General features: G+C 42.1%; 1 protein-coding gene across 6 annotated transcripts in view; it reads left to right on the top strand.

Moving 5' to 3' along the window:
* The window catches only part of TPP2 (tripeptidyl peptidase 2), a 69,718-nt gene extending 42,652 nt beyond the window's left edge, over positions 1–27,066 (top strand). The window contains exons 17-31 of one of the 6 annotated variants that reach the window (XM_045081341.1): positions 984–1,138; positions 2,496–2,612; positions 2,851–2,951; positions 3,551–3,647; positions 4,470–4,607; positions 6,518–6,762; positions 7,012–7,090; positions 9,224–9,262; positions 14,619–14,770; positions 16,933–17,029; positions 18,249–18,379; positions 22,606–22,813; positions 22,907–22,978; positions 24,031–24,150; positions 26,087–27,066. In XM_045081341.1, coding sequence (XP_044937276.1) covers positions 984–1,138; positions 2,496–2,612; positions 2,851–2,951; positions 3,551–3,647; positions 4,470–4,607; positions 6,518–6,762; positions 7,012–7,090; positions 9,224–9,262; positions 14,619–14,770; positions 16,933–17,029; positions 18,249–18,379; positions 22,606–22,813; positions 22,907–22,978; positions 24,031–24,150; positions 26,087–26,176 — 1,841 coding nt within the window. In that variant the 3' untranslated portion in view covers positions 26,177–27,066. Of the gene's footprint in view, positions 1–983; positions 1,139–2,495; positions 2,613–2,850; positions 2,952–3,550; positions 3,648–4,469; positions 4,608–6,517; positions 6,763–7,011; positions 7,091–9,223; positions 9,263–14,618; positions 14,771–16,932; positions 17,030–18,248; positions 18,391–22,605; positions 22,814–22,906; positions 22,979–24,030; positions 24,151–26,086 lie in introns of those variants that run through there. The other 5 variants (XR_006607124.1, XM_045081342.1, XM_045081343.1 and 2 more) reach the window with 5 other exon arrangements.
* The last annotated feature ends 776 nt before the right edge of the window (positions 27,067–27,842 follow it).

Genomic DNA, 27,842 nt, shown 5'->3' with positions numbered 1-27,842 from the left:
TGTGTTCAGAGGGTCTAGACTTGGACTTACAAAGTAAGTTCGAGGACTCTTATGTCCAGCATGGTGACTGTAGTTAACTATTCTGAATTATGTGTTTGAAATTTGCTAAAAGTCAGATCTGAAATAGTCTCACCACCAAAAAAAAAATTGGTGTAAGTATGCAAAGTGATGGATGTGTTAACACTAGCCTTACTACAGTAATCATTTTACAATGTCTATGTATATATCAGATCTTCACAGTGTACACCTTAAGCTTGCTGAACATTATTTGTCAGTTGTGTGTCAGTAAAATGGGGGATATAAAGCAAAAAAAAAAAAATGTACTACAGATGTATCCTATTTCAAATAATTAGAAATACTGTCCTAACACTAGATTTTTTATTCTTAGCAATTGATTAGGTTCACAGAGCTCTGCGCCCACTTGACCTTGTGAACCAGAGACGTAAGCCTTGCTTTAAGTTCCCTGTATTAGAGTGGGTGTGCATTAGATAAGATGCTGATTCTGCTTCACAGTGATTTTGGTTTTGTCTCCAGCTCGGTCTCAGAATAAAGCTGAGGATGTGTAGTTGATGGTCATACTTTCTAGAAATAGACAGGAGGGAGAGACTAGGAAGTTACCACTGAAACTGAATAAATAGACACGGAATTTAGGCATCCTCTTTTATCAGGAATTGGTTGGTTTCTAGCTAAAAGCAAGTTTCCCCATAGCACAGAGGGGCAAAGGGTTATAAAAATGACCTGATTAGGGTCATTGTGTCCGTCCATGGACACCTGCTGTTCCATGGTGTTTGGAGCATAGTGGTTGTTCATTCTGATACTGATTTGTTTATCTTCCTCCCCTTTCATGTGACTCTTTGTTTTTAAGGAAATATGCAGATTTCTTTTGAATGTATCATTGTATTCTTGAGATGTTGCATTTTAAAGAGCTGGAATGCAAACAGCCACATGTCCCTTTACAACCCGGCTTCCTCTCCTCATTGTAGAAGTCACCGTGTGTTCGTGTTCCTCGGAGGTGTCAGCCAAGTTTGTTCTTCACGCGGTACAGCTCGTGAAGCAAAGAGCATATCGAAGTCATGAGTTCTATAAGTTCTGTTCCCTTCCAGAAAAAGGAACACTGACTGAAGCTTTTCCTGTCTTAGTAAGTTTTTAATTACCAATTTGAAATCCCCAAAATGATTTCTTTCTTTGATTTTTGGTATGGGCTAAGCCTGAGTATTGGAATTTGATTTCACAGTTTGTATTCAGACTGTACTGGGGCTGAATATTTTTATTAATGCTGAATAAGTGAAGTAGGAAGGTGAGTAGTCTCAGTGGGATACTTGAGACCAAGTCGGAGGTAAATATGAATCATTTGAACTCTTCAATAAACATAGTCAAAGGAAAGTGCTGGTCTGCTAGATTGTGATGGCTTACACTGCAAAGCTTGATTGGAACGGTTTCCTCTTCACACAGGAGATTATTTCCTTAAGTTTAAGATTGTTCTGCTTGTTATTTTATTAATGCCCAGCTGTCAAGACTGCCGGAGGCTGTTCTGCTGTCTAGGTAAAGCTGCCACTGCTTCCCACCAGAATGGCCTCAGTGTGGTGGGTCCCCACCCTTTCCTGGGCTGTATTCTTCCTTCATGGGAGTGGAATGCACTGATGTTCTTTCTTTCTTTTTTTTTTAAGATTTTATTTATTTATTTGACAGAGAGAGAGAGAGAGGTCACAAGTAGGCAGAGAGGCAAGCAGAGAGAGAGGGGGAAGCAGGCTCCCCGCTGAGCAGAGAGCCCGATGCCGGGCTTGATCCCAGGACCCTGAGATCATGACCTGAGCCAAAGGCAGAGGTTTAACCCACTGAGCCTCCAGGCGCCCCTGATGTTCTTTCTTAAGCCTGCTGCTTCATGTGGTCACGCAGCGCTCCCATCTTTCCTGTGTCTTTTAGGTCTCTGATGACTGCTGCTCGCGCTCTGGTCTGTTAGTGTCCTCTGACCCGTCTTCAGACTTCATAATGTACTGATCACTACAAAACCTAATTTAAAACTCAGTACTAAAAATGGTTTTTGTTTTAAATTTTTGTAATAGGGAGAAAGATGTAAAGGAGCATAATTTCATTTTGTTTTGATTGCCGGGCGGCTCTGAGCCCCAAACTCAGCTGTGGGTGTTGACTGTGCCTCATGGAGCTGTGGTGCACCTTTTCTTATCATTGTTGTTCTTATCATTTTTCCTTTGGTCCGAAGTTTTTATTCCAGTTTGTTTTCACTATTATTTTGTTGTGTGCTCCCAAAAGCTGCCTCCGATCTTCTGTGTCAAGCACCGTAGGAGCAGAGAGCTGTGTATTTAAGCGCCTGTACTCTGTCTTTGCAACTGTAATTGTATAACTCCACGCACAGCTGTACCAATAGGAAAAGTCTGAAAGCTAGACTTGCTTTAAAACACTTACTATTTATATTCTGTAATTTGAAGGAAAATGAGAAAACAGATTTACGTATTTGTAATTTTTATTGTTCTTTACAGGGTGGGAAAGCAATTGAGTTTTGCATTGCTCGCTGGTGGGCAAGTCTTAGTGACGTCAATATTGATTATACCATTTCTTTCCATGGAATAGTGTGTACTGCTCCTCAGTTAAACATTGTAAGTTCCACATTTCCATCATTTTTAATGTCAGTTATTGGTGTTATTGAAAAATAATCTCACTGGTTTTATTTAAACGTTAGTGGGGCAGTGGTTCTGAAATAACAGTAGTCTTTGCTCATGGACGCTTATAAACTTGGCATTACAGAGGTTTATTTTAGGTCCAAATGTTTTTTTTAAAAATGTGGTTTATTATCAGTAAAGTTTGAGAATCTAATTTAATAAATATCTTTTGTAGCATGCATCGGAAGGCATTAATCGTTTCGATGTTCAGTCCTCCTTGAAGTATGAAGATCTGGCTCCCTGCATCACCCTGAAGAGCTGGGTCCAGACACTGCGGTATCATTGATGTGTTAGGGCTGCCAGTGTCGCGCATCGGCGTGGTGGGAGCGGGGACATCTCTTACCCTCTTAAACTCTGTACATCATCTCAGTGCTGGAGATGAAAATGCAGTTTCGGACTCACAGCCTAGGCATCCTGGCAGCTCTCTAAGACGCAGCCCCAGCAGTAGCTTCGAGCCTTAGGTAGCAAGTGCGTGAAGCTCTCAGTGTGGCATCTGCACGACCCCTCCTGTGACATATCCTTGCCATCTGCAGTTTGTGGACAGGAGGCTGCAAGTCAAAACCTGCCTGGCCTTAACACTGTTAGCACTTGTTTCCCTAATGTTGGGATCCGGTTTTGTTAAGAGCTGTTTGTGGACACTTGAAAATGTTTCCATAATATTGCAGAATATAAACTAAAGATTACGTATTGCCATGGTTCAGTCAGTAAAGAATTCTGGAAGCTGATGATGAAAATATTATAAAATCTACCAAGAAGGACAGAGCTTAAAGATGCACGTTGTCACATTGTGCTGTGTTATAGATTGTTGATTATGTTTATTTCTCTCAGTAAATGAGCTCCTGAATCACATTACTTCTGCATTTGTCTAATTACAGCCCACTGAGTGCAAAAACAAAACCTTTAGGATCAAGAGATGTGTTGCCAAATAATCGTCAGCTTTATGAGATGGTCCTGACATACAACTTTCATCAGGTGGGTGTTTATGTAAGAAAGAATAACCTCAAAATGAACTTCTGTATTTTTTTCATGAATCATAAAGTCAAAAACGGAAGGACAAGGAATTCAGTATAGGGGTATGTGTGTGTGTGTGTGTGTGTGTGTATGTATAAAATAGAGGCAAGTAATTAACACTGGTTAATTTGGAATTAGTCTTTGGGAAATTATCATTTCTGATGGTCCAGGAACTATTCGGGTCTGAAGTCATTGACTCTGATTTAGTGGCGACCTGGCCTTTGGGCCTTTGAGCCTTAGTTTTTGTACTCGCCTATTCAGAGGTACCTGTCCAGTGGTCGATGTCTCATCAGTGCCGGATGCTGTCTGATTACGTTACTGGGTCTGGTGGTTTTCCTCTGAGGCAGGCGCTAAAACAATGAGAAATCAGAATAACCCTTGAGTTGAATGAGCACTAAAGGTAGTTGAGGCTACTTGTAAATGTACAATCCAGGAGTTTATGTAGGATCAGTAAGATTTTGGTGAAACTCATTGAAGCATAATATGAATTTGGTTTTAATGTTGAGATGATTGATTTCAGTGAATTGTCAAATTTCAATTTTATGAAGTGATTAGAGGTTCTGAAGAATGTTTATTAATGCTTAAAAATAGCTAGGTTTGTATTTTTAACATCTTGTGAAAGAAAAATGCCTTTAATTAATGCCAAAGTATTGGATGTTCTACGTTTTAAAATTGGTTACCAGAAGAAAATGTTTTTAATACTTGTAAAAATATCATCAATAACAGTATTACAAATCTACATTAAAAATCATATAAATCATATTATTTATTGTTTTTTTATAGCCCAAGAGTGGGGAAGTAACTCCAAGCTGCCCGCTACTTTGTGAACTACTGTATGAATCCGAGTTTGACAGCCAACTGTGGATTATATTTGACCAGAACAAAAGACAGATGGGTTCAGGAGATGCCTATCCACATCAGGTATAAAATTGGCAGTGATTTTTGGAATTAACTGAGGCTTTCCCTGAACTAATGAATCTCTGATTTCTTATTTATGATAATTTTGGTTTTGTGGATTTAGGTGTTTTTTTGTTTTTTTTTTTCTTTTAATGCAATAGTTTTGTATTTGGTTCTTTGACAACTACTAGAAACTCAGTTAGTTGTCTTGACAGCCTCTCAGCTGTGTAGGTCAGCTAAATCAAGTTGTGGGATAGAGGAGTGCATGGATGCAGCTTGCGAGCACTAGCCAGTATAGCCACTTTTTTTTGTTGTTTTTTTAAAGATTTATTTGAGGGGGTGAGCAGAGGGTGAGAGAAACTCAAGCAAACTATGCACTGAGCGCAAAGCCCAACACAGGGCTCAGTCTCCTGACCCTGAGATCAGGTCCAAGCTGAAACCCAGAGTCAGACGCTCACTGACAGCGCCACCTAGACACCCCTGGTGTACCTTTTAATTTTAATTATTTCTTCTTTCTCCCCACTGCTTCCACCACATGAAGGCTGAGAGCAAATCATCTAAGATGATATTAGCATCTTGAAATGATCCATGGTCTGAACGGGATGAAACGCACTGTATGGCAGTGCCAAGTGTTTATTAGAACTTCCAGATTGATTTCTTCCTGAGACAGCTGTGTACTCAACACAGTGCTTGGCACTATTGTATGAAAGGAGAAAAACTTTGAATCACGTTGGGTTTTTCGTTTGCTTTTAAGATTTTATTTATTTGAGAGAGAAAGTGAGTGAGTGAGAGAGAGATCACAAGCAGAGGGGACAGAGGGAGAGGGAGAAACAGGTTTGCCACTGAGCAGGGAAACCAGTGCGGGGCTTGATCCCAGGACCTTGGGATCCTAACGTGAGCCGAAGGCAGATACTCAACTGACTGAGCCACACAGGTGCCCCTTAATCATGCAGTTTATAGAAGTTTCATCCCTGATTAATACATTGTCACAAAGAAATGAGGTGTTTCCTGTAACATGTATAATTTTATGCCAAATAGTGAAAATAATTTGTGCAGGTTTTTTTCAGTTAACTAGTCAGGGAATGATTTCCTTTAAGCCGGGTCACATCGCAGTACAAACTAGGTTATTGCAGTGCCATTACTTTGTTGCTTTTAAAATCTCAGAGGAAACGGCGTGCCGTGCTCCTGGCAGGTTAGCTAGGAGGAGCCGAGTGGGTCTGTGCTCCTCCATCTCTGCCAGTTCCGTCTGTGATAAAGAGGTGTGTGGCACTTTGGTTGTGACATAAAGATGACCAGTTGTGTATACACACGTGTATATATTTGTCTTAGGTGTTATATGGCACTTCAGTTTTGCTCGTTTTGGTGGTGTTTTATTTATTTTTTTTCAAAGATACTATTTATTTATTTGACAGAGACACAGAGAGAGGGAACATAAACAGGGGAGTGGGAGCGGGAGGAGCAGGGAGCCCCGTGTGGGCCTCGATCCTGGGACCCTGGGATCATGACCTGAGCCGAAGGCAGATGCTTAATGACTGAACCACCTGGGCACCCCTTTGGTGGTGGTTTTTGCATGTTTCTGAGGACTCACGAACTAGAGGAACATTGCTTTTATGAGTCTTGAGAAGACACTGACTTAGCTGAGAGTATGGGCGTAGCCTGATGTGGGAAATTGAGGGCTCAGGAGCCATACCTGCCTTCAGCTCCTTTATCCTTTATTGTGCACGGGGTCTTGGACTGTTCAAGTGATGTTCCTGGGCCTGCTTCCTCACCTGCACGTTCAGGCCCTTGTGTGTAGGTGTTTGCGTGTGTGCGTGCACACGCACACTGTTCCTCACGTAGTGTAAGTGCTCTGTACGTGGTAACTGTTCCCGTTTATCCTCTTACTATAATTTCTGTTGACTTTTCTTTTTCCAAATGTTCCTTGTCTTTTTTAGTATTCTTTGAAACTGGAGAAAGGAGATTATACAATCCGACTACAGATTCGTCATGAGCAGATCAGTGATTTGGAACGTCTTAAAGATCTTCCATTCATAGTTTCTCATAGGTTGTCTAATACCTTGAGCTTAGATATTCATGAAAATCATAGTCTTGCACTTCTAGGAAAGAAGAAATCAAGTAATTTGACATTACCACCCAAATATAACCAACCATTCTTTGTTACCTCCTTACCAGATGACAAGTAAGTGATAGTGTTGCTTACACTTAATGTGTCTCTACTGCAAGTTTTTCATGTGAGCTCATTACATTGAGCTCAGTTTATTTATGTTGTCAACCATTTTAGAGTAAGATTGTTTCTCCCTTTGATTTTTGAAAACCGAGCTATGGGAATTATTTCAAAATGCAATTGTTTTGATGTTTGGCCCCTTGATTATCTTTCTGAGACTTTCTCTTTAGTTCCTTTTATTTCTCTTTTGAACTTTCTTATTAGAATACCTAAAGGGGCAGGACCTGGATGCTACCTTGCAGGATCCTTAACATTATCCAAGACTGAACTTGGGAAGAAAGCTGTAAGTATCTTTTTTTTTTAACACTGAAATTACATATTCCAAAATTTCCATTCCTTTAAAAGATGGGAATTAATCCCACACTTAACGCATTAAAGAGAAGCTCTTCCTGGGGGAAAAAAAAAATGAGTAGTGTTTTCCCAAAAGGTCAATTAATATTTGATTGTATTTTAAAATATTTAGTTTTTTTTTTCCAGGCCTAAGTACTTGGGCCCTGAACTGGTCCTACCTTACATGGCTAATATACCTGAGCTCCCTTTGAAACATGTAGGTCCAGATTAAACTTGCCTTAAGTGAATGGGATGTTTGAAGTTAAAACATTTTATGGAATTTTAACCAACATAATATTGTGGATATAAAAATGTCGGGTCTTGGGTTACTTCTAGAAAACCAGTCAAAACATTTCTAACGAGCAGTATTTTTCTCACTTGTACAGACCTTTCTCTTAGTTAGAATTTTCCGTAATTGTGTAGATAATTAGGAGATACTTCTTTTGGCATTGCCTTTTATTATATAGCTTTAAAACTATGCCATTAAAAACATGTTTCTGGTTGTGACATATTAGAGATAAACATTACAACTGGATAGGTACTTATTTTAACTTTTCCATCTGTTTTCATTGCACATTTATTATGGGAATAGTGTTAACGTGGATCTGTCACGTTCTGTCGCACGGTAGCTCGATGCGGATAGAAGCTGTCATTCTTAAAGTTTTACATTTCTCCTTAGCATCAGATCTTACATAGTGGTCTCCTACCTGATGCTGGAATCATAAATACCCACACCAAGATGGAATAGATTTCTTGCATCTTAACAAGTATACTTCTTGCCACTATTGAACCAGAGGTCACTTACTGCTGTCTTAGAGGCGTAACTTGGGAATTCTGTGCTTTGAAAAAACGGTTTGCCCTGACATTTCTTGAGTGTCATTTCAGTCAGTACTGCAGTTGACCCATGAATGACACGGGTTGGAACTGCGCGGTCAACTTACATGTGGGGTCTCTTTTCCGGTAGATAGAGTAGCGTACTGTAAATATATTTTCTCTTCCTTGTGATTTTCTCAATAACATTTTCTCTAGCTTACTGTTAATCTAAGAATATATATGAAATAATATGTCACTTGACTGTGTATGTATTGTTACGGCTTCCAGGCAACCGTAGGCTGTTTGTAGTTAAGTTTTGGGGGAGTCTGTACAAGGATTTTCAACTGGGTGGGACAGTAGTGTCCCCAGCCCCCATGTTGTCTAGGGGTCAACTGTACTTATTTATAGATACACTTTAGTGTCATTTGAAGTTAATCAGTAGTCAACGACACTGGAATTCATAGACGTATGGATTTAAAAGGTCCTGGTCTTTTTTTTGTAGGCTTCACTTCCTGGGCAGCAGGGCTGCTTCCAACTGTGGGCTCCCTGGATGGGGAGATGGGGTTCTCACCCACATAACTCTTCTCAGGTGTCTACTTCTTGTGACGGTTATGACAGAAAAGCATTGTCACTGAAAGTGCACTTTTAGCCAGTCAGAGGTAGTTACTACTTCCTAATGTTCTTACAGAGGCGTAAACTATAAAAGAATGGGATTAACTGTAAGCTATTTACCAGGTGACTACTTACCGGGTCGATTTTCTTGAGAGAGAGCAAAACCTAAAGGCATAGAGTTCATTGCACTTGTCAGCACCTAGTTTGTTTAATCTTACCTCATACTGTGCGTTTCTCACTGGTTTGGTAGTTGGGAAGGTGAGTGTTGTTTCACTTCTGCCTTTCATGGTCACCTTGAATGTGATGATGCCCGGGCATGTGTGATTGTTGTGACTTCCTTGAAATCAGACTCTGGACTGTCAGCTACGATTTAATGTTTTTAAAAGCTTTTTGATAACTAACAGATTTTGCTGTGCTCAGTTTTTTAAATACAGAGTTGAAAACATCTGCCCTTAGGCATAACCTATTTAATTACATTTTTATTAAAGTGAAAGTGGCAATGTCCCTTTCTTTAAAAGCCTGCCATTTTGATCGTAGACCTGACCCTTCTTACGGAGACAAATGCAGGTGGGACATAAACTGGAAGACAATTAGACAGACGGTGTCTCCATCCCGTGTAGATTGTGCATGTTTTCTTACAGAATGTCCTTCTAACTCCCAGGGGCAGTCTGCAGCAAAACGACAAGGAAAATTTAAAAAGGTACTGATTGTCAGTTCTTGAAAAAGATGTCTTAAAGCCTTATTTGCATATTAGTTAAACTTCTTTTCTGTCACCTATTATAAGTCGTTAAAAACATCTCTCTCTTGGTTTCCTTTCTTTAAGTTCTGCAGTATAGTGCTTTTAGCTTGTCAGTGTTGAAGTACTGCTTTCCTGAAGTTTTTTTCCTGCCATAAACTGCTGGAAGGACCCCTGTTATGTGTGTCTAGAAAAAAAATTTAATGCTATTCATTTCTTAGCTAAATAGTATATGTCAAATAGTATTTGAAATTTTACATATCTAAAATCCTACAGAGAAATTAATGTAATTTTTTTCTTAGCTATATAAGTCAAAACAATTCTTTTAAAGTCCAAAAACTTTTTTTTTTATTTATTTATAAAGTCCAAAAACTTTTTTTTGAAGACTTTTATTTATTTATTTGGTGGGGGGTGGGGGCGAAGCAGTCTCCCTGCTGAGCAGAGAGCCCAATGCGGGGCTCCATCCCAGGACCCTGAGACCAACACCTGAGCCAAAGGCAGAGGCTTAACCCACTGAGCACCCAGGCGCCCCAAAACATTCTTAAATTGGATGATATGATTATTAAAATACTATGAAGGAATTTGAAAAAAAGTTTCTTCCTGCTCTTGCGTCATCATGCTGGGGGAGCAGAGACAGAGCAGTGGGTGGTGGGAACAGAAATAAGGACTTTCCACCCCAGGTTAAAATTGACTCGAAGAATACAAACAGGCTTAAGACATAATTTCCCTACAACTTATTAGACAATCTCTGATTGACTGCGAGAGCCAAATTTCACTCAAAACAAAAGCAGAATTCTATTTCTTAGGTACTTAGTGGAAGGGATACACATACTCAGCTGTCCGGCTTCATTCAGGATGTTACTGATTGCTCCTGTTCAGACGAGAAGCATCGTTAAGATTTTGTGTTTTAAGGTATAAATAAAAGATAGGTCTTTCTTAATTCGCAGTGATGTGAAACTAGGGATCACCATTTTAGAACAGATGGAGTGTGTTTATTAAAGAGAACTTCTGTAATGTCTGTATTGTTATGTAATGGTAAACACTTTATTCAAACAAAATGCCCCACTGGGAATCCTCTTTCCAGTTAAAGGAATATCTGCTTCACTGTGGGCTGAACGTTGCAGCCTGTTTCTGAGCCGTGTACATTCATTTAATGAAATATAACCAGCTTTAACATGAAAACAAAATAAAGTAGTAAATGTCACTCATCAGACTCATAAAACAAATTTCTTTTTATTTATAGATTAGTTTATCTTTGGGTCATCCTGAAAATAGCTTGAAAGCCACTGCTTTAGAAAATGAAGAAAATGTTTTCTAGGAGCCCATTAAAAATAGAAGATGCTTATCACAAAAGCATACTGGGGTTTTTTTCTTCCTATTGTATATTTTGGGGTTGATCTTTTAGGGAGTGTTGGTGGATTTTGTTTGGATCAGGTTGTAAAAGATAGGAAGCTATTAAGTGAATAAGACATTTATTATTTGATGGTTAGGAAAGCTTTATATATAACAAACTTGGGCAACTAGAGTTACCTCTTCTCGGTTCTCCTGGTCTTACAGTCTCATTACCTAAAAGATCTATATATTAATTTATTGCCAGACAAAATGCCAACCAGCTTTTGGTGCATAATCCTCGATGGGTTTGTCCTTTGGGTCTCAGTGACTTTTCATTTGGAAAATGCAGTTTACCTTTTTTAGGTTCATTTTCATATGAAAGAATATAGTTACTTTTAACAGATGATAAATAGCATTCCAGTATGATTTTGATCTTTAAAATAGCTGTTTTAGTTTGTATAAAGATATTAAAGTTTTGAATTTAGTTAATAATTTAAGAACTGAGGAAATTATAATTTTTGAACCAAAAATTAAAAGGCATTATGGTAGCCAAAGAATAATTATGAGTTTTGCAGGTAGATTTGACTTTCAAGGATATTGTTCAGACACTGTCAAAATGCTTGGTGAATAGCGGAAATAATATGTTTTTTAGAAAAACTTACTGTTAAGTATCTACTATAGAGAACTTTAGCATTTCTGACCTGAAGATTACTCTTGACTCGCTTTTTAAATCATAATCAAAGTTGCTCAAGATTTAATGGTACAAAATGATTTCCATTAAATTAACCCTATACTAAGTCCTTGAGAAGCGAATTGAAAAAATACTGACCAAAAAAAGAGGCGAACATGATAAAACAAAAAAACCCTCCATTTTTCTTTTGATTAGAAGTTAAAATTACCATGTTTGTAATTTTGAATAGTAATAAAGTTACTGTCCTCAAATATTTTTAGGATTATAGTAACAGTTATAATTGCTAACTTGAGATATTTAATATATAAAATGCTGATCACAAAACCCTGATTTCCTCCCTAAGATCATTCATCACAAACTCTCCCTGTCTCTTATGCTTTTAATCTTTAGTGATAGTTTATGACTATCATGGTACAGGTTTTCTTTCTGTTTATAGATCTTTCTTAGAGTTTATTGTTAATCATAAATTAATGGATTGCTTATTTTAAATTCAGTTCTGTGTTCTCTCTTCTGTACTCAAACATAATAGCAAATGCCTTACCTTTGAGCTTCAGAAGAGGCATTGCCTCACAACGAGACTTCCTTCCCATCCTGAAAGTTGCCTCTCTCCCTAATCAGTCAAGGAGGCAGGGGAACTAAGGGAGGCTCACGTTAGGTTAGAATCAGCATGGACTGTGGGGACTCCTCCTCCAGGCAGGCGGCATCCCCACCAAGTACAGTGGAAGTACAGGACTGTGTGAACAGAGGGTAACTGTTGGGGGCTGTCTCTGCCCCTCGAATTCTTCAGTATATTATCTGTGCTGCACAGATGATCCTGAAACGATCTGTTCCCGTAAGAGCTTCATGGTTCTTCAGCAACTCTGATCTTGCAGTCGCTTTTAACCCCAGCAGTGCCCACCTAGAAAAGTGAACTCAAGAGGAAGGAAGACGGATGGGTAGCAGGGTCCTAAGGAGCTTTTCCAAGCAGAGCCCACTGCTTTGTCCCGTCTCACGCTGCACAGGCAACCTTGGCTTGCAGGCGCGCTGGCTCCTGGCCTCCGAGCATGGTGCTAAGATGCCTGAAAGTGGGTTTGTGTGGTTCTGCCACAGGAGAGGTTTTATGGGCGCTTCACCTGAGTCAGACTGAAGGCACAGTTACCGTTTGATGGTGGAAGGCTATTAGAACTACTGCATCAGTGGTTCCTTATATTTGCTATTATAATTATACCCCAAAATAAAATATAGTTGTGAAAATTGTTAACATGGGCATATGCACATTGTATTTACACCTAAAAATCCTGTTTAGGGCAAGGTGGGGCTTGCAATATTATTTTTTTGTCTCTACCTGTATAAAGTATTTTTCTGAAATTACTATGATTAGGAAAATAAAAGTTTCGGTAACATATTTTTCCCCAATTTTAGAAATGTTAATTTAAACAAAAAAGGTTTTAATTAAGCATTTTTAATATAAACTTGAAGCTAGAATTGGTGAAATTGACTTTGTCTTTTAATGAAGGGCAGCTAGCTATTGTGCCAGAGCCAGAGCTAGCCAGTCTGATATAGGATTTCATTTCCCAGACACTGCCTTAGTTTTCGCAAGGGGAGATTTCCGTGCTTTAATAGAATAGATCAAAATAGATGTAATTAGATATAAATACACATTTCTCTGCTCTTTTCAAAGCAGTACTTCTCAAAGGTGCTGTCTGTGCTGCTTTACTTCCTGTTCTCCGTGCATCTTTCTCGGGCGGCCCTCACCCCCACTGTCCACGGAGACTGCACGTCTCTCGTGGCGGGGACCAGCCACTGCTGCACAGTTCTGCCACCGTGTCCTCCTGCCCCTGTCACCCCCTCCGCTGTTGTCACTGGTGGATCACTCCTCTTCCGTCCCGCTGGCTTGTCCAGGGAGCCCCTCCGGTGTCCGTCTCCTTCACTCCCCAGCTTTCTCTGAGACCGCGGAATGCTTTGGCTCCAAGCCTGGGCTTCCTCCTCCCCTCCCTCGTCCTGCCCGGTTTCATTTGTCCCCTCGTTTTAAGCATCATCAGCAGGCAGTGTCGACTCTGCCTTCATGGATTGCCCGATCCGTCCATTTCCTCCTCTTGTACAGCCTGCTCTTAAGTCCGAGCAGTGTTGGGAATCCAGGCTCCCCGCCTCACTTGTCTTCCTCCTCGCCTTCCGCCCTCTACCGTCCATTCTCCGAATAGTAGGAAGAATTCTTAAAAACAAACCAACATTGCTCATCCATATAGGACGCAGAGTCAGGAAGCAAAAATAGAAATCTTGACTCATGTTCACTGCCTTGCCTACAACTCCCCTGCATTTAGAGTAAAATCTGTATTTTGGTCCGATGGTCTCAGCCCCGCCGCCTGTGGTTGCTGCCCCCGTGCCCAGTGCGTCCCGCCGCGCGTGCCGGGTGCTCAAGCTCAGGGCTTTGCACGCGCCCACCTGCCGTCTTCACACGCGTCCTCTCCTCAGTTGGGTTAATGAAGGCCGCCGAGCCTCATTCACATAGGTCGCATATTCCCTGTTCAGCGGGAATTCCCGGCACCACTTTGTCCGCGTTGCTCCCACCTCCCCGAGTAGCCGCTCTCTGTCCCTGCGTCCCGTTCCGCTTCCTGCACATCCTCTGAGACCCCGAGCTACCTGACGTTGTCGGTCTTCCCCCACCGGGACACGTTCCCGGGCGGAGAGGGCCTTGTCTGCATGGCTGTCTGCACCTCTTAGAGCATTACGTGGCATGTCTCAGGCCCTCAGAAAGTCCTCTTGATTGAATGAAGAAACTTCCCTTTAAATTTATATAGAAAAGAGGATCTTTTTTAAAATTCCAAGTTATTTCCTTCCTTTCTCAAGTAGAACAAGTGAAAGCTTCGTAGTAGTCTTTGGTAGGTAGTACTGTCTGTAATCCAGTGTGGCAAGTAAAGCTAAGAATATCGCACACACTCATGGAGGAAAGTTTGTTCTTACCTCCACTATTTTTTTTTTTTTTAAGATTTTATTTTTAAGTAATCTCTACACCCATTGTGGGGCTGGAACTCACAATTCCCAGATCAGGAGTCGCACACGCCACTGACTGAGCCAGCCAGATGCCCCTTACATAAATCTTTATTTTAAAGAGGATTTAAAAGCAAGAGTACTTTAAAGTTTGGGAGAAAATTCCTTTGATCATAGATTGGGATTTTTCATATGTTGTAGCCCTTAGGATCTGGAATATGATGTAGCACAACTCAGGGCAACCTGTGTTCTGAGATACTCAGTATTGAAGATGATTTTAAAATATGTAAAATTAAGTGTGTTAATCTGAGACTCTCTCCACTTTCATAGGATGTGATCCCTGTTCATTACTACTTAATACCTCCACCAACAAAGACTAAGAACGGCAGCAAAGACAAAGAAAAAGATTCAGAAAAGGAGAAAGATTTAAAAGAAGAGTTTACTGAAGCGTTACGAGATCTTAAAATTCAGTGGATGACAAAGTAAGTTTTAGTGGATTTTCGGCCTCTATTTACTTTTGTTTTCCCAGTTAAAGCAGTGTGGTGTATATGAGCATGGACTGTATTCAGAATGTTAACGGTGGGTGGCAGGGTTACAGGGGGTTTTATTTTAACCACTTAATTCTGATTTGCTCTTGGAAGAGAATTTTACTGGAAAGCATAAAGAAAAAAATAAAAATCACCTTTTTGCCTACTCTCCAGAGGTAATCATTGTCCTAGGATTATTTCTCTGTAGTTCTGCATGTAGCAGTGTGAATGATGTTGTGTCCTAGTTTTCCAATTACTATGTGATTTTTGGCATTTCTTAGGTCATTTAATAGTCCTTTAAAATACCATTTTAATGACTATGTGGTTTGCAGTCCTGTGGATGAAATGTAACCCACTTAAATACTCTAATTGACATTCACTTTTTTATATCTTTTCTCTGTGGTGCTGTGATGGACATTTTTACACATGTAGTTTCTTTAAATATCCATCAGATCACATCTTAAAAGTATAATTATTGAGAATCAGTATTATTAACACTTAAAAATTGCCCTGCTATGTTTTGACATATTGCCTTCTAGAGGGAATATCAGAATTTCTACTCCCTCCAGTGGTGTATGGCGGAGCCTGTGATGCCGTGGAATTGGAAACGAGGCCTTGCTGATAGATGGCGAGAAAAGAAAAAGCCATTATCGTGTCTTAAGTTGCATTTCTTAAGTTACCAAACTTGAGGCTTTTAAAAACTATCACCGCATTCTTGTCAGCTGAACGTGTCTTGTGCTATTTTTCTATTGGGACATCAGATTTTTCATTTAACTTTTTAACATAAAAGATATTAAGGCTTTGCTGTACTTGTACACATTTTCCCTCAGCTTATTTTTTGACTTTTAGCTTACTTTTTACATGGTGGAAATTTATTCTCTGTAGTCATAGGGGTTGCTTTTTCCATTTGTGTTATGCGGTATTTCTGTCACCACCGCGTTCCTGTGGGAGTCCTCGTCAGCTGAACGGGTGCGACCTTGCAGTCCTGAGCTGTTCTAGAGAACAGACGTCATCGTGTCATGAAACTAATTCCCAGGGATTGAGCAGTTCCAGGGTCCGTCTACATTCAGGCTGACCTTTGCACTTAAAACTAGGCTGTATCTCCACCAGAAACCAAAGTCTCTAAGTCAGTCTCCGATCGATTGTAGGATGTCGTAAACAGCTGAAAATACCGTGTAAATCCTTCAAAAGCGAAATGGCAAAGGTTGACGTCTGGCATGGCAGTGTGAGGAGTCCCAGGAGCCCACTTCTCTGGAAACCAGTGAAAATCTTTTTTTTTTTTTTTTTTTTTAAATCAGCCTTTTAAAACCTCCGGAGTTGATGTAAAGGCATACAGCAAAGGATGAAGAAACATCTGTAGTTCAGGGAGAAAAGTGAGAGTCTGTGGTACTTGAGCCCAGGCCGCTCCCTGCTTCCCCACTGCAGCTCAGGGACCAGGCCGCTTGCGGCCGGAACACGGGGCGCCCTCGCCCCCCCGGCTCCCGGACAGAGGACTCTCTTCCGGGGAGGAGCTGCCGGGCATGTGGGAGCCTCACGCCGAGACCTCTGGAGTGATGAGTGGATGTTTGGGGTTGAGGGGAGCAGAGGGCCTGCCTTGGGTATGGCACTGCTGAGACCACTAGGGCCCCTGTCACCCCCGCCCAGGAAGTGGTTTCAGGGCAGGCGAGGGAAGCCAGGAAGAGCCTGGGCCACTGCTCCCCTCACCCATGCCGTCAGCTTTATTCAGCTTCCCCATCCAGGAACATGGAATGTCTCTTCATTCATCTGAAACTTCAGATTTTTCAGAAAAGTATACGTTTTTCTTATACATTATAGACATTTCTAGAGCTTTTCATCTTTCTTGCTATTTGATTGTTTTTTCCTCCTCTCTATACATTTATACCTGGCATATATGAAAACTTGATGCCTCCAGTTTGATTTTTTTTTTCTAGGTTAAGCATATTTATACTACCTGCATATAATGATAATTCTTGTCAGTAAAGAAACTTGTATTTCAGACTGATGCTTTATGTTATGGACTGGAACTTTAAAGCAATGTTAAATAATAGGGAAGACAGAAATTGTTTCCTTTCTAACAGAAACGAAATATAACATTTCTCTCTTTCTTATATACATAGGCTGGATTCTAGTGACATTTATAATGAATTGAAAGAAACATATCCTAATTATCTTCCTCTGTATGTTGCAAGACTTCATCAGTTGGACGCTGAAAAGGTGGGACATGTCCATTCTTAATATTTCATTTTGTTTGTAACATTAGGTAAAGTTTATACGTTGAATAAAAGTGCAGCCTTATATTTGTCTTTGCTCTTGTCAAATGCAAACATTCCGTCACATTGAATGTTCTGTTAACTATTCTCATTAAGGTAAATATAGAACTTAGCTGTTACTATGAGTTCAGCTTAGAATTCCCGCTCCTGTTTTTGGTCAGTGGGAGGAGTAGCAGGGAACATGTACCCAGGGTTGCTTTTCTGACATTCACCTCCAGGGCAGGGGTCCTGGCCTGCGGCAGATGCGGCACATGTAAACACCTGCAGCAGAGGAACAACTCCTACTTTGCATTAACTTTGTTACTGTTCTAATTTTCAAGAATTGGCCATCGTTCCAAACTGTCTTAACAGCTCTCATTAATAATGTTGGCCAGTAGGGAAGCGCAAGCCATGAACAATTAGAAATTATCAGGGGTTCAGAGTGAATTTGAAGGTTGAAAGGAAACCTCCAAGACTCACGAGGGGAGCACCGCAAGCACCGCGGTGATCGTAGTTAGACTCCACTGGGTCTATTCTTGTCTGCTCCCATCTTTGTGGTTTTAATAATAAACCAGGGAGAATGTTCCTCTGCAGGTGCTTTTTTCCCTTCTGTTTTCATGTGGTGTGTGACTGGAGTAATGGAGCCAATTGGGTTTCTAAGATGCCCAGAAAAGGAGTTGCCTTGGTAGAAAACACTACATTTCTGGGAATCTTTATCGGGCTTACCCTCGCCATCAAGTCCCAATGGGGAATGTGTCTTGGGTATTTTCCCATCCAAGCTCAGGTTTTCTGGTGATGCTGATGTTGTGGCAGTCACAGGAGGGACAGCACCGAGCGCCCTGGGCTGTGAGCAGACTGCCCCGCCCCCTCTGCTGGGTTGTGACTGTCATGGTTGGGACGACAGAAATGAAGGGACTCGTTGATACATCCATTTCTTTATCTTTTTTTTTTTTTTTTAAGATTGTATTTATTTATTTGACAGAGAGAGACACAGCGAGAGAGGGAACACAAGCAGGGGGAGTGGGAGAGGGGAGAAGCAGGCTTCCGGCTGAGCAGGGAGCCCGATGCGGGGCTCGATCCTAGGACCCCGGGATCACGACCTGAGCCAAAGACAGACGCTTAACGACAGTCCCCCAGGCGCCCCGAAACATCCATTTCTTATTTCTTCTTTGTTTCCTCCCTAGGAGCGGATGAAAAGACTTAATGAAATTGTTGAAGCTGCGGATGCTGTTATTTCTCATATAGACCAAACGGCCCTAGCGGTTTATATGGCCATGAAGACTGACCCCAGGCCCGATGCAGCTACTATAAAAAAGTACCTAACCAGTAAATAATCTTTCTTGCATCTCATTCTTAGTTACTTTTTTAAAATTAATGAGAGTATTCTTCTATTCCGGCTTGTTCTGTCCCTGGAGTTATCAGTATTTGGATGTTCCACCCTTAGCTATTTCGTGATAATTTTCTTAGTTGTTTGAGATGAAGCAGAAGAGAAGCAGCTTGCTTTCTTGGCCGCCAGGTCCATTGTGTGGAGAGACTTGAGTAGCTGGGATCAGACAGTCCCGCCCCTTGGGGATTTGTGGCAGCTGGACATACGGAGAAGGCAAAAAAGATTAATTTCTAAACTGTTCATTGGCCAATAGCATGAAAAGCCCAGATTTAGTTTGTAATGTCCGGCAACACAAATAGAAATAAAGTCAGGTTGAAACCGTCGCCAGCAACTTGAGGTAGGAGCCGGTGTCACGGTATTGCAGGGGTGAGGGGCAGGGGGTTATGGTTGCGCTGTAAGAAGCCAGCGCAGGCGTGAGCAGAGCGGCGTCGCCGGGCGCGGGTGGGCGAGCTTATGGCTCCGCACGTGGTGTGACAGTCCCTCAGCCACCGGAGCCTCCGCCTTCCTTGAATTCTCAGGACCGTATCCCGGGAGCACTCCCGGGAGCACTCCCGGGAGCAGCTCTCCCTCCTGCCCCTGGGTAATTTTCACTCAGAGGCCGTCACCTGCGAGGGTAGAAACCGCGCGTCTTCCTGGAGCTGCTACAGCCATTCCCTCGGCCTCAGGCAGGCGCTGCTCTGTGGAGTCCTTGATTCGGAAGCGCCGAAGCTCTGGGTGTCGCCTCGCTCGTTGCAGCTCTTGGCAATCTGCACGTGGTAGTTTTCGGGCAGAATGAAGTTCCTCAGACTGGCTTGTGCGCGGGACCTGCGCCCTCCCCACCCTCTGAGGGAATCATTCAAACGTGGCTGTTTTGTTGTCCATTTCTGACACGCCAGTGACGTGCAAGGATTATTGGGGATATTTGGAGTATATTACCTCATTTAAACTGAACCTTCTATGTAACGTGCCAAGCAGCGGCCTTTTTACCCGCTGGCTGCCGAAGAGCAAACGGGAGAGCCGGATTCAGGCCGGGTCTCTCCGAGCTGGGCCTTTTCTTGCTGGTGAGCAGCCGCTTGCGTTCCCGCCCATCTTGAGAGGATTCCCTGCCTCATGTCTTTCTCAGAGACAACTAGGGCATCCGCTCCGCCTCGCCCCTCGTCATGCTGTCCTTCGTGTCAGAGGGGACAGAGACCCCCCCCCCCCCCTCCGAGGCCAACCTTTGTCTCAGCCCGAGTCCTCCCCTCCGTGGCTGCTCCCTGCTGAGAGCCCCTGTCTCCGGGTCTTCAAGGTCTGCGCCTCAGCCCGCAGTCCTTTTCGTGCGTCTCCTGTCCCCGGGGGCCCCTGGTTTCTCGCTGGACCAGTCTGCACCGCGCTTCCTTCCTGAATTCCATTCCGTGCTCATCCCGTCGCAGGAGGAGTCCGGCCTTGATCATGCATGAGAAACTCTTGCCGGGAACCGAGGCCCTGCTGAGGCTGCCGTGGCCTCACTGCGGCCGCCGCTGGGAGCCGCCGCGCCCCTTCTAGCTCGGCTGTTGCTTAGTTTGTGGAATCCGTGTCCTCTCTCCAGACCCCCGTCGAGGAAGTAACGGGACAAATGTCGGTAAATGGGAAGGTCCGTCTAGCCCAGCTGCTGTTCTGGCTTGTCCTTCCTGAGTCTCCCAGCCCCAGAGGAGGCTCTGCACTCCGGGGGGAGGCGAGCCGCAGACGGCGAGCTGTGGCGTCAGTCTCGTGAGTCCCTCTCCCCTCACAGTTCTTCTCCCCAACGCTGACTCCAGTGGCTGGCGAAAAGGGACAGTAGCCTAGGGGGCTGGCTTTAAAGATGGTGGCTGCGGAGACGGTCGGCGACGCTGGGGTAAAGCTAGAAAGGGGCTGCGAACACGTGAAAATGCCGAGAGGAGCTGGTTCGGTTCTGGTTCGGTTCTTGTCGGCGCTTACAGGGCCGGCGCCTGCCGCGGGCTGCCGTGGGCCCCGCCGGCGCGGGCTCGGCTCTCCGTGCTGGGCGGAAGGGCCCGTGCGGGCCCGGAGCCGCTGGGCTGGGCCGAGCTGGTCTCGGGGGCCTGGCGTTCGCCGGAGGCGGCGGCCGCGGACCAGGAGCCGCCGTGGAGCGTCTGTTTCTCCTTCCGTGCCAAGCTGCTTTTCCTCTAGTCCCTCGTGCATCGGAAGTTCTGACGGCCGCTTTCTTATCTCCAGTGTGATAGTAGCTTTTGTGCGTGATCTAGTATCGAGTTTCCGTTACACTGAACTGCAGTTTTAGGCCATTAAAGTATCTGATTGAGGCGCTTCCTAAAATACAGCTATTACCCCTTTGATCGGTACCTCTAACGAGATTTGATTCGGATGTTTACTGAGCAAACACTGTAGGTAAAGTATCACTGAGAGGATGAAAAAAACGGAAAACGGACCAGGACACGGTCTGCTCTTGGGAAGCGCGTGCTCTGATGCGGAAGGTGAAGGTGCCGGCCGGGATGTGATTGAAGAGTTACGATAACTACTGTAAATTGTGAAAGCCTGTAGGAAGAGCCGATTTCATTTGACTGGGGAAAGCCTCGTGGATTGGTAAAATATTTGATCTGAGCCGATCCGTTCTGAGTTAGACGAGGGTAGGGAAGGAATATTCCAGATACGTGGAATTATTGGATCCGAGATCTGGGTTATGGGGTTTGGCAGGTAGTTGGACCGAGGACTGGCACGGACAGCTCGCTTAGGTCGCCCTCTAAGCTCTGCGTCCGTCCGGCCCTTCTCTGGGCGGCTCGGACCCGTCAGCTGCCCTGAGTGATCCCACCTGCCTTTGCCCATCCACTTCTGTTCCAAGGCCCCGCCTTCTTCCTCACACAGTGGGGACCATAATTGTGTCCAGCTCCTAGGGTTGATGCTGTAATGTGTCAGTGAAGTACTGGTAAGACGTTTCAGAACGTGGCTGGCGTCTAGAAGGTGGGGTGGGGTGGGGTGGGGGAGCGCTCCGTAAATGAGAAGCTGTGCACCTGTCCTTCAATTCCGAAATTCTTTTGTTCCTGAGTCCAAAGTAACCAAGCAGTTCCCTGACACGTTTCCCCCAAAAGAGAATGAAATTGGTTCTTTCGAGCTTTGAAACTCTTTGCTGAAAATCTCACGCCTCCTTTTTGGCCTAAATTTATCTACGTTGCTAACGTATTAAGGTGGGTAATTTTGTTGGGTTGTAACAAGTTGTTGTTTTCTCATTTTCATTATCTTTTGTACAAATTGTTGATTTCGTAGCACCAGCAGATTTCATATGTGCATTTTCCAGTCCCAAGTCCTTCAGAGTCATTCGTACCGTTAGTCCGTTCATCCGTGTCCGAGTGCCCGTGGCACCTTCTCCGCACTTGTCTCCACACGTGTGGGACATGAGTTGGACAAAATGCCTCAGATAAGCAAGTGTCCTAACGAGTACCGCTGTCCCCTGGAGTGCAGGTTGCGACTGCGTTTCATTCAGCAGTGATGTACTGAGTTTCTGTCCCGTGCCAGGCACTGTCTGGACACTTGGAGTCATCAGAACACAGATTCTTGCCCTGCCGCAAGGCGGTTTTTCCGTAGCGATTAAAAGCAGGGGTTCTAGAAGCAGACTCTACCTGGATCTGCTGCTTCCTGACCATTGGACCTCGGACGAATCTCTGTGTGCCTCAACTTCCTCCTTTGCAAATGGCGATGATTAATAGTATCTTACTCAGAACTGTCTTGACTGTAAATGAGTTAATATGTAAAAGTGCTAGAGCAGTTTCTGGCACGGAGGAAGCATCTTACAGTGTTTGCTCTGTTTGTAAGTGAAAGTTACGTTCACTGCTGAAAGAACGTGTCTACATCGGTGCGTAAATGTGTGATGATTGCTCTGTATGAGAAATCTAAGTACTTTCTAAAAGATGCTATTCTGAGGAAGAGGTACTTAGCTGACGGACTTGAGAGCTGAACACACTTTCCCTTCTTTTGCTTTATGGCATTCTGTTTCAACCACATACGGCTGTCCTAACACATTTAATCTGTATGTGTGAGGTAGTGGCTCATTTGGTGTTTGTTACAAAGAAGGAATCTTATTTGATGTACGATAATATTTCTGCGTTGTAAATCTGAGGCAAATAGTGCATGAGTCTGTTAGTTTCAGACCAGTCTACTTCTTAAGGAATTTTACCGATCTGGGCGTTGCTTTCTGATTTGGCGCACAGTGACATGGACAAACAGAAGTCTACCCTCGTGGACGCTCTTTGTAGAAAAGGATGCGCCCTCGCCGACCACCTCCTTCATGCCCAGGATCAGGATGGGGCTGTTTCAAGCGACACCGAAGGAAGGGACGAGGAAAGAGAAAATACTCTGGATTCTGTGATGGAGACTTTTTGGGAAACTACAAAATGGACTGATCTTTTTGACAATAAGGTAATCTTTGTGCTTCTTGCTCCGGCACAGTTCTTGGGGGTTACTTCACAAACCTCCTCTGTGCCCCATTGCCTGCTCTTTACTGTTTCCCAGCTCCCTGGCCAGAAGAGGAAGAAAATATATGGAGTGTGGCTAAGCTGGGCTCTGAAGAAGACATTGTGTTTAGTGAGATCTCCTTTGTCTTACCTGTTTTAGAACCATTTACTATCATTTTCTCTGTCTGCACAGTGGCTCTTTAGCCAAACTAGTTGGGAAAACAGTTTGAGAATGTGTGTAGTGGCCTTTTGGTTAAGCCGGTTGTGTATGAAGCTAGAATTAAGAACATCTAGAAATTGCGTGTATGCCTTCCCATATCTGTTTATGTACTGATCTGTTGGGGGAGAGGGGGGCATTCTGGTTACTTTAGATATTATTTTTCTCACAGCTCTTTGACTTTTAAATAATTATCATTTGGATTTATAGCTCATCAGTTTTCAGACCCAGTTTAGAAAAGGGAACATTGACAAACTTTTTGGATTTGGGTTATATAAAAATGTCAAATCTCTTTTAGCTCTCTACTGTAATTCTTACAGTAGGGGTTATGCAAGTACAAGTTCTTGTCAATCTTCCTTTCTTCTGAAGATAAAGAAAATAGAATTCTCCTAACCTAGCATAAGCGATTAGTTTTGTCTTACAGACAGATGCTTGTTTTCTAGATGAACTACGATAATTTGTAGTAAAGACCTCTGAGAAGGGAGAAAAGGTTTCCTGTATGCTTGAGGTTTTCCCACCGCAGTGTAGTCATGCTCATGCTGAAGAAAGGGAGTTAGGATCAGAGTACGCTTATACAATATAATTTTTTTATTTTAATTTTTTTTTCTTACTTTATCCCCCTTTGCAGTTTTGGTCATTTATAATGACTCTTTATAGTTTTGTACTTCTATCCCTATTTGCATTTTTATGATCACTTATGTTAGCTCTCCTTTGCATAAAGAGGTGTTTGGTATAGAGTCCAAGAGCTAGTGACTTATCACACTTTAATTCCCCCCCCCCAGATAGGCTGATTGGTGCGATATTCAGCTTTTGTTCTTTCAAGACATCTTTAAAATTTGCTTGATATAAAATGTTCATTTTAAAAGCTGCACTTCTATTAAGGCCTTAATTTTTTCATTATTAAAACTATAAACCATAAAATGTAAATATTTCATGGATAAGCCTTATCTTGTTTTACATTATAGGTTTTAACATTTGCATACAAGCATGCATTAGTACATAAATTGTATGGGAGAAGCCTTAAATTTGCAACTAAACTTGTGGAAGAAAAACCAACAAAAGAAAACTGGAAAAATTGTATTCAAGTAAGTGGTATTAAATTTTCACTGATACATGTCACCTCGATATCACATAGTGATCAGAGAGCTAAAAGCCTTCTTGTAGTGACTTAGCGATACTGACTTTACGAGGACGGATTCCTACTCTCATTCATGTCGTGCAAATTATAAAATAAAAGCATGAGAGACAACCAGTAAGCTCCTTACATTTTTTAAACTTTTCTTATTATTAAATTTTTAAAATTCCTGTCCAGAGAACCTAAACTTAGCCTCAAATGTTTTCGACATAGGCAAAAAGTACATTAGGAAGTTTAGAATTACAGTCAGAAGACTGAGTTTTCTTTCTGAAGGAGACAGAAATCATTCCTTTCAAATACATGTTGGCTCAACTCTAAAATGTTTGAACTTTTAGAGTTTCTATTTGATTTTATTCTTCATTTGAAATGATAGGCCATTTTGTGATTTTTTACACCATCCTTTATTACATGCAGAGAAATGCTGTGGTTGATGCTAGAAACACTAGATAAGAAATTCTGGTCTCTCTGGACAAGTTAATGGTCAAGTATAAAAACTTAATGAACGCCACAGAAATCATCGTAGCCTCATCTTGTCTCTGGAAACGCACAGTTTGTGCCTAAAGGGCATATGAGATCGGGTGGGCAGCTCGGTCATGCCAAGTGTGGCCAAGGTCTGGTCTCTCTATTTAAGGTTATTCTTTGGATGTAAAAGCAATCAGTAAGTTCCTGGGGAAATATTTTCTAATTAGAGTGAACTATAGGTTCTCTTCCCTCGTAGACCTTTCTGTGCACCGCTCCATTGAGATTGTAAGACATTTTAAATTAGCGTCTTCAGATCTTTGAATTGGTTAAGAGAACTCTTTCTGGAACTAATTGTTAATGTGTATAGTGTGATTCTCATCATGTCGACTGTGATCTGTGAGCTCTTACATTGGTAAAACCGGTGACTGCCCCAGATGTTCCTATCGGGGTTTGTAATTGGTGTCTCCTCCACTCTGTTCCTGTCCTGTCTATTCTTCACACCACAGCTGGAAAAGAGGGCTTGAAGACACCTCCCGGTGAAGCCCCATCTCATTAAGTCTAAATTAAAATCCAGACGCCTTCCTTGGCCCGTTAAGGCCCCACAGGATCTGGCTCCTGCATTTCTTCCCAGTTGCATTCCTTGTCACACTTCCCAGACCGACTCTGCCTCCCTCACATGTGCCTCCTCTGCTCAGCTGAAACAGCCACCGTGCCCCTTCCTGCCCTTTTCTGCCAGGAACCTAACTAGTCTAGCTGTATGGAGAGCTTGTCCCCGATTTTCATAGAAGGTTTCTTCTTTTCCAAATCACCCCATAAATATCAGCTCTCCGGAGAGCCCGGTCTTGACCGTCCCATCTCCTAATGGCTCTGGTGTCTCTTCAGCTTTTATTCTTCTGGTCTACTTGATGTATGCAGCTTAACTACATACTCATTTGGTCGTCTGTTCATTGATCAGCTTATTTATTCTTCAGTTCCCCTGAATAGAACACAACTGTCCTGCAAGTGGGGACTGACTTTGTTTAGTGCTGTTTTCCCGGTGTCTAGAACAGTGTTTGGCTTACAGTCAGACTGAGAGAGAACGAAAGAAAGAACAGAAAGAAAGGCAACTGGTTTGATAGGAAGAAGGGAGCAAGTTAGGCAGAAGGAAGACAGAAAGGAAAACAGAAAGGTTGGTAGAAAGACGGGAGAGAAGGAAGGTTGGCCGGAATGGTCATAATCGCATGTAGAGCTTGGTTGGTAGGAAACTGGGTAGTTTAGTTGCTGGTAAGGAAGACCAGGGGGTAGGAAGTGTGGTTGGTGGGTGGGTTGGATGGAAGGAAAGTCTTGCATGCTACCACCTTACTATTCTCAAATGCAAAATTTACCCTGAATATTGAGCTTAAAAAATCTGTTCTTTAATAATATGTTTTTGTGTTTCGTTATAGCTGATGAAGTTACTTGGATGGACCCATTGTGCGTCTTTTACTGAAAACTGGCTCCCCATCATGTATCCTCCTGATTATTGTGTATTCTAAAATAGGAACCAAGACTTTAAATTTTAAAAAAGAAAGTTTTATAGTGAATGGATATAAAAACAAATTTGTGGCATTTTTAGTCTAATGCATGTTTTGATCCGCTATCAAATACTGATTATTAAAATGATGTGTATTTATCAGAGAATTTGCTGGCGTGTGGCTTAATACATGTAAGTCTAGACCGCTGACATCATGGTGTTTTTTTAATGCCTCACATCGCTGGCAGCAGGCTGTGCCCTGACTGCCGGCACCAAGGACTTTCGGTTGGGTTGCAGCTAATACATGCATGATCAGTTTTGAACAGTGACTTTTAACTGCAAACCTGTAAAATTCTATTTTTTATTTTATAAATGAACAGGGTTTTAACATGCTCTACTTTAATTTTTTCAATTGTATGAAGGCCTTAAAAAGCTACATTAAGCGTAGCTAAAATTATTTATTGGACTAAAAAGTAACACAACTTCCATTTCCAGATTTTACTTTTTTTTTCTTTTATCTTTTTTTTTTTTTTTTTTTTTTTTTGCAAAAGTTTACACTCAATTAAGGGTAAAAAAATAAAATAAAACCGGCACAAATAAATGTGTGGCAGTTGCTGGAGCGTAACTGCTTCACTAAATCTAAATCTTCATCTTGGCGTTATTTCAGGTCATTTTTAACATCCTCTTGATATGCAGAGCATCAGAATGAACTAATAATACATGTATAAGTGCCAGACAGCTAAATCTTTATCAGGTATTGTAAAGATACACATATGGTATGTTTATTAAAGTTGAAATAATGTAAAACACGTGAATAAATGTGCAAAACCAAGATCACAGTATATACCATATGCATTCTGATACCTTAATTTTTTTTACAAATAATAAAAGTGAATATTGAAGCTTCTTAAAGTTGGTCTTAGTTTTTCATAAATAAGATATGGGGTTAGAACAGAAATAATATATTAAATCAATAGACAAAAAATTCAGTGTGAGGTAATTTACTTTGTATTTCCTATAGGCATGCAATTATTTGAATATATCGCCAGTTCTTATGTGATTAACTTTTGTGTATGTTTTTGGCTTTTTACTATTTTTTTTCTGGCTACTATACTTCCTTCTCTCATTCTTCCTCCATAAAATAAAAAGACACACGTAGATAATATTGAAAAGCCTCTACTCACTGACAGCAAACCTGTTTGTATGTGTGTATGGTTTTCAAATCTTGTTCCCTTAGAATTTGCTGTTACAAAAGATTTGCCAGTTAATCTTACCTAGTCTCTCATAACTGTTTTTTGTGTTAGTTGACCTCTTTATATGATAAAAACATTAGAGACTTTATGAAAAAATAGATACGTATGCCAGCATTTTGCATACAGTTTCTGAGCATTCTAGAATTTAAAGCCCGTCCATGAACAACCACACATATGTTCTCTCACAAACACACGTACTTTCATCCTCGGTCACGCAGGTTCCCGTGTCTACATGTTCATCCAGTCAGGAAATTGAGAGGGCTAGAAAAGGGTAGGACGACTGACTGACTGGTCGGTTATTAATTATAGAATCTGTTCCGTGACGTTTGGCCATTCCTAGTGAGCGCCGCCTGCTCACACAGAGCTCCTCGGGCAGCCACAGGTGAAAGCGTGGGTCCTTCTTAGGTTCTTCATGAGGATGTGTAGCCCTAGGAT

The sequence above is a fragment of the Mustela putorius genome, unplaced genomic scaffold (genome assembly GCF_011764305.1).
Source record: "Mustela putorius furo isolate JIRA1106 unplaced genomic scaffold, ASM1176430v1.1 tig00000551_pilon_pilon_pilon, whole genome shotgun sequence".
Taxonomy (NCBI): Eukaryota; Metazoa; Chordata; class Mammalia; order Carnivora; family Mustelidae; genus Mustela; species Mustela putorius.
The sequence above is the reverse complement of the archived record's forward strand: the minus strand, read 5'-3'. Positions and strand labels throughout refer to the sequence as shown.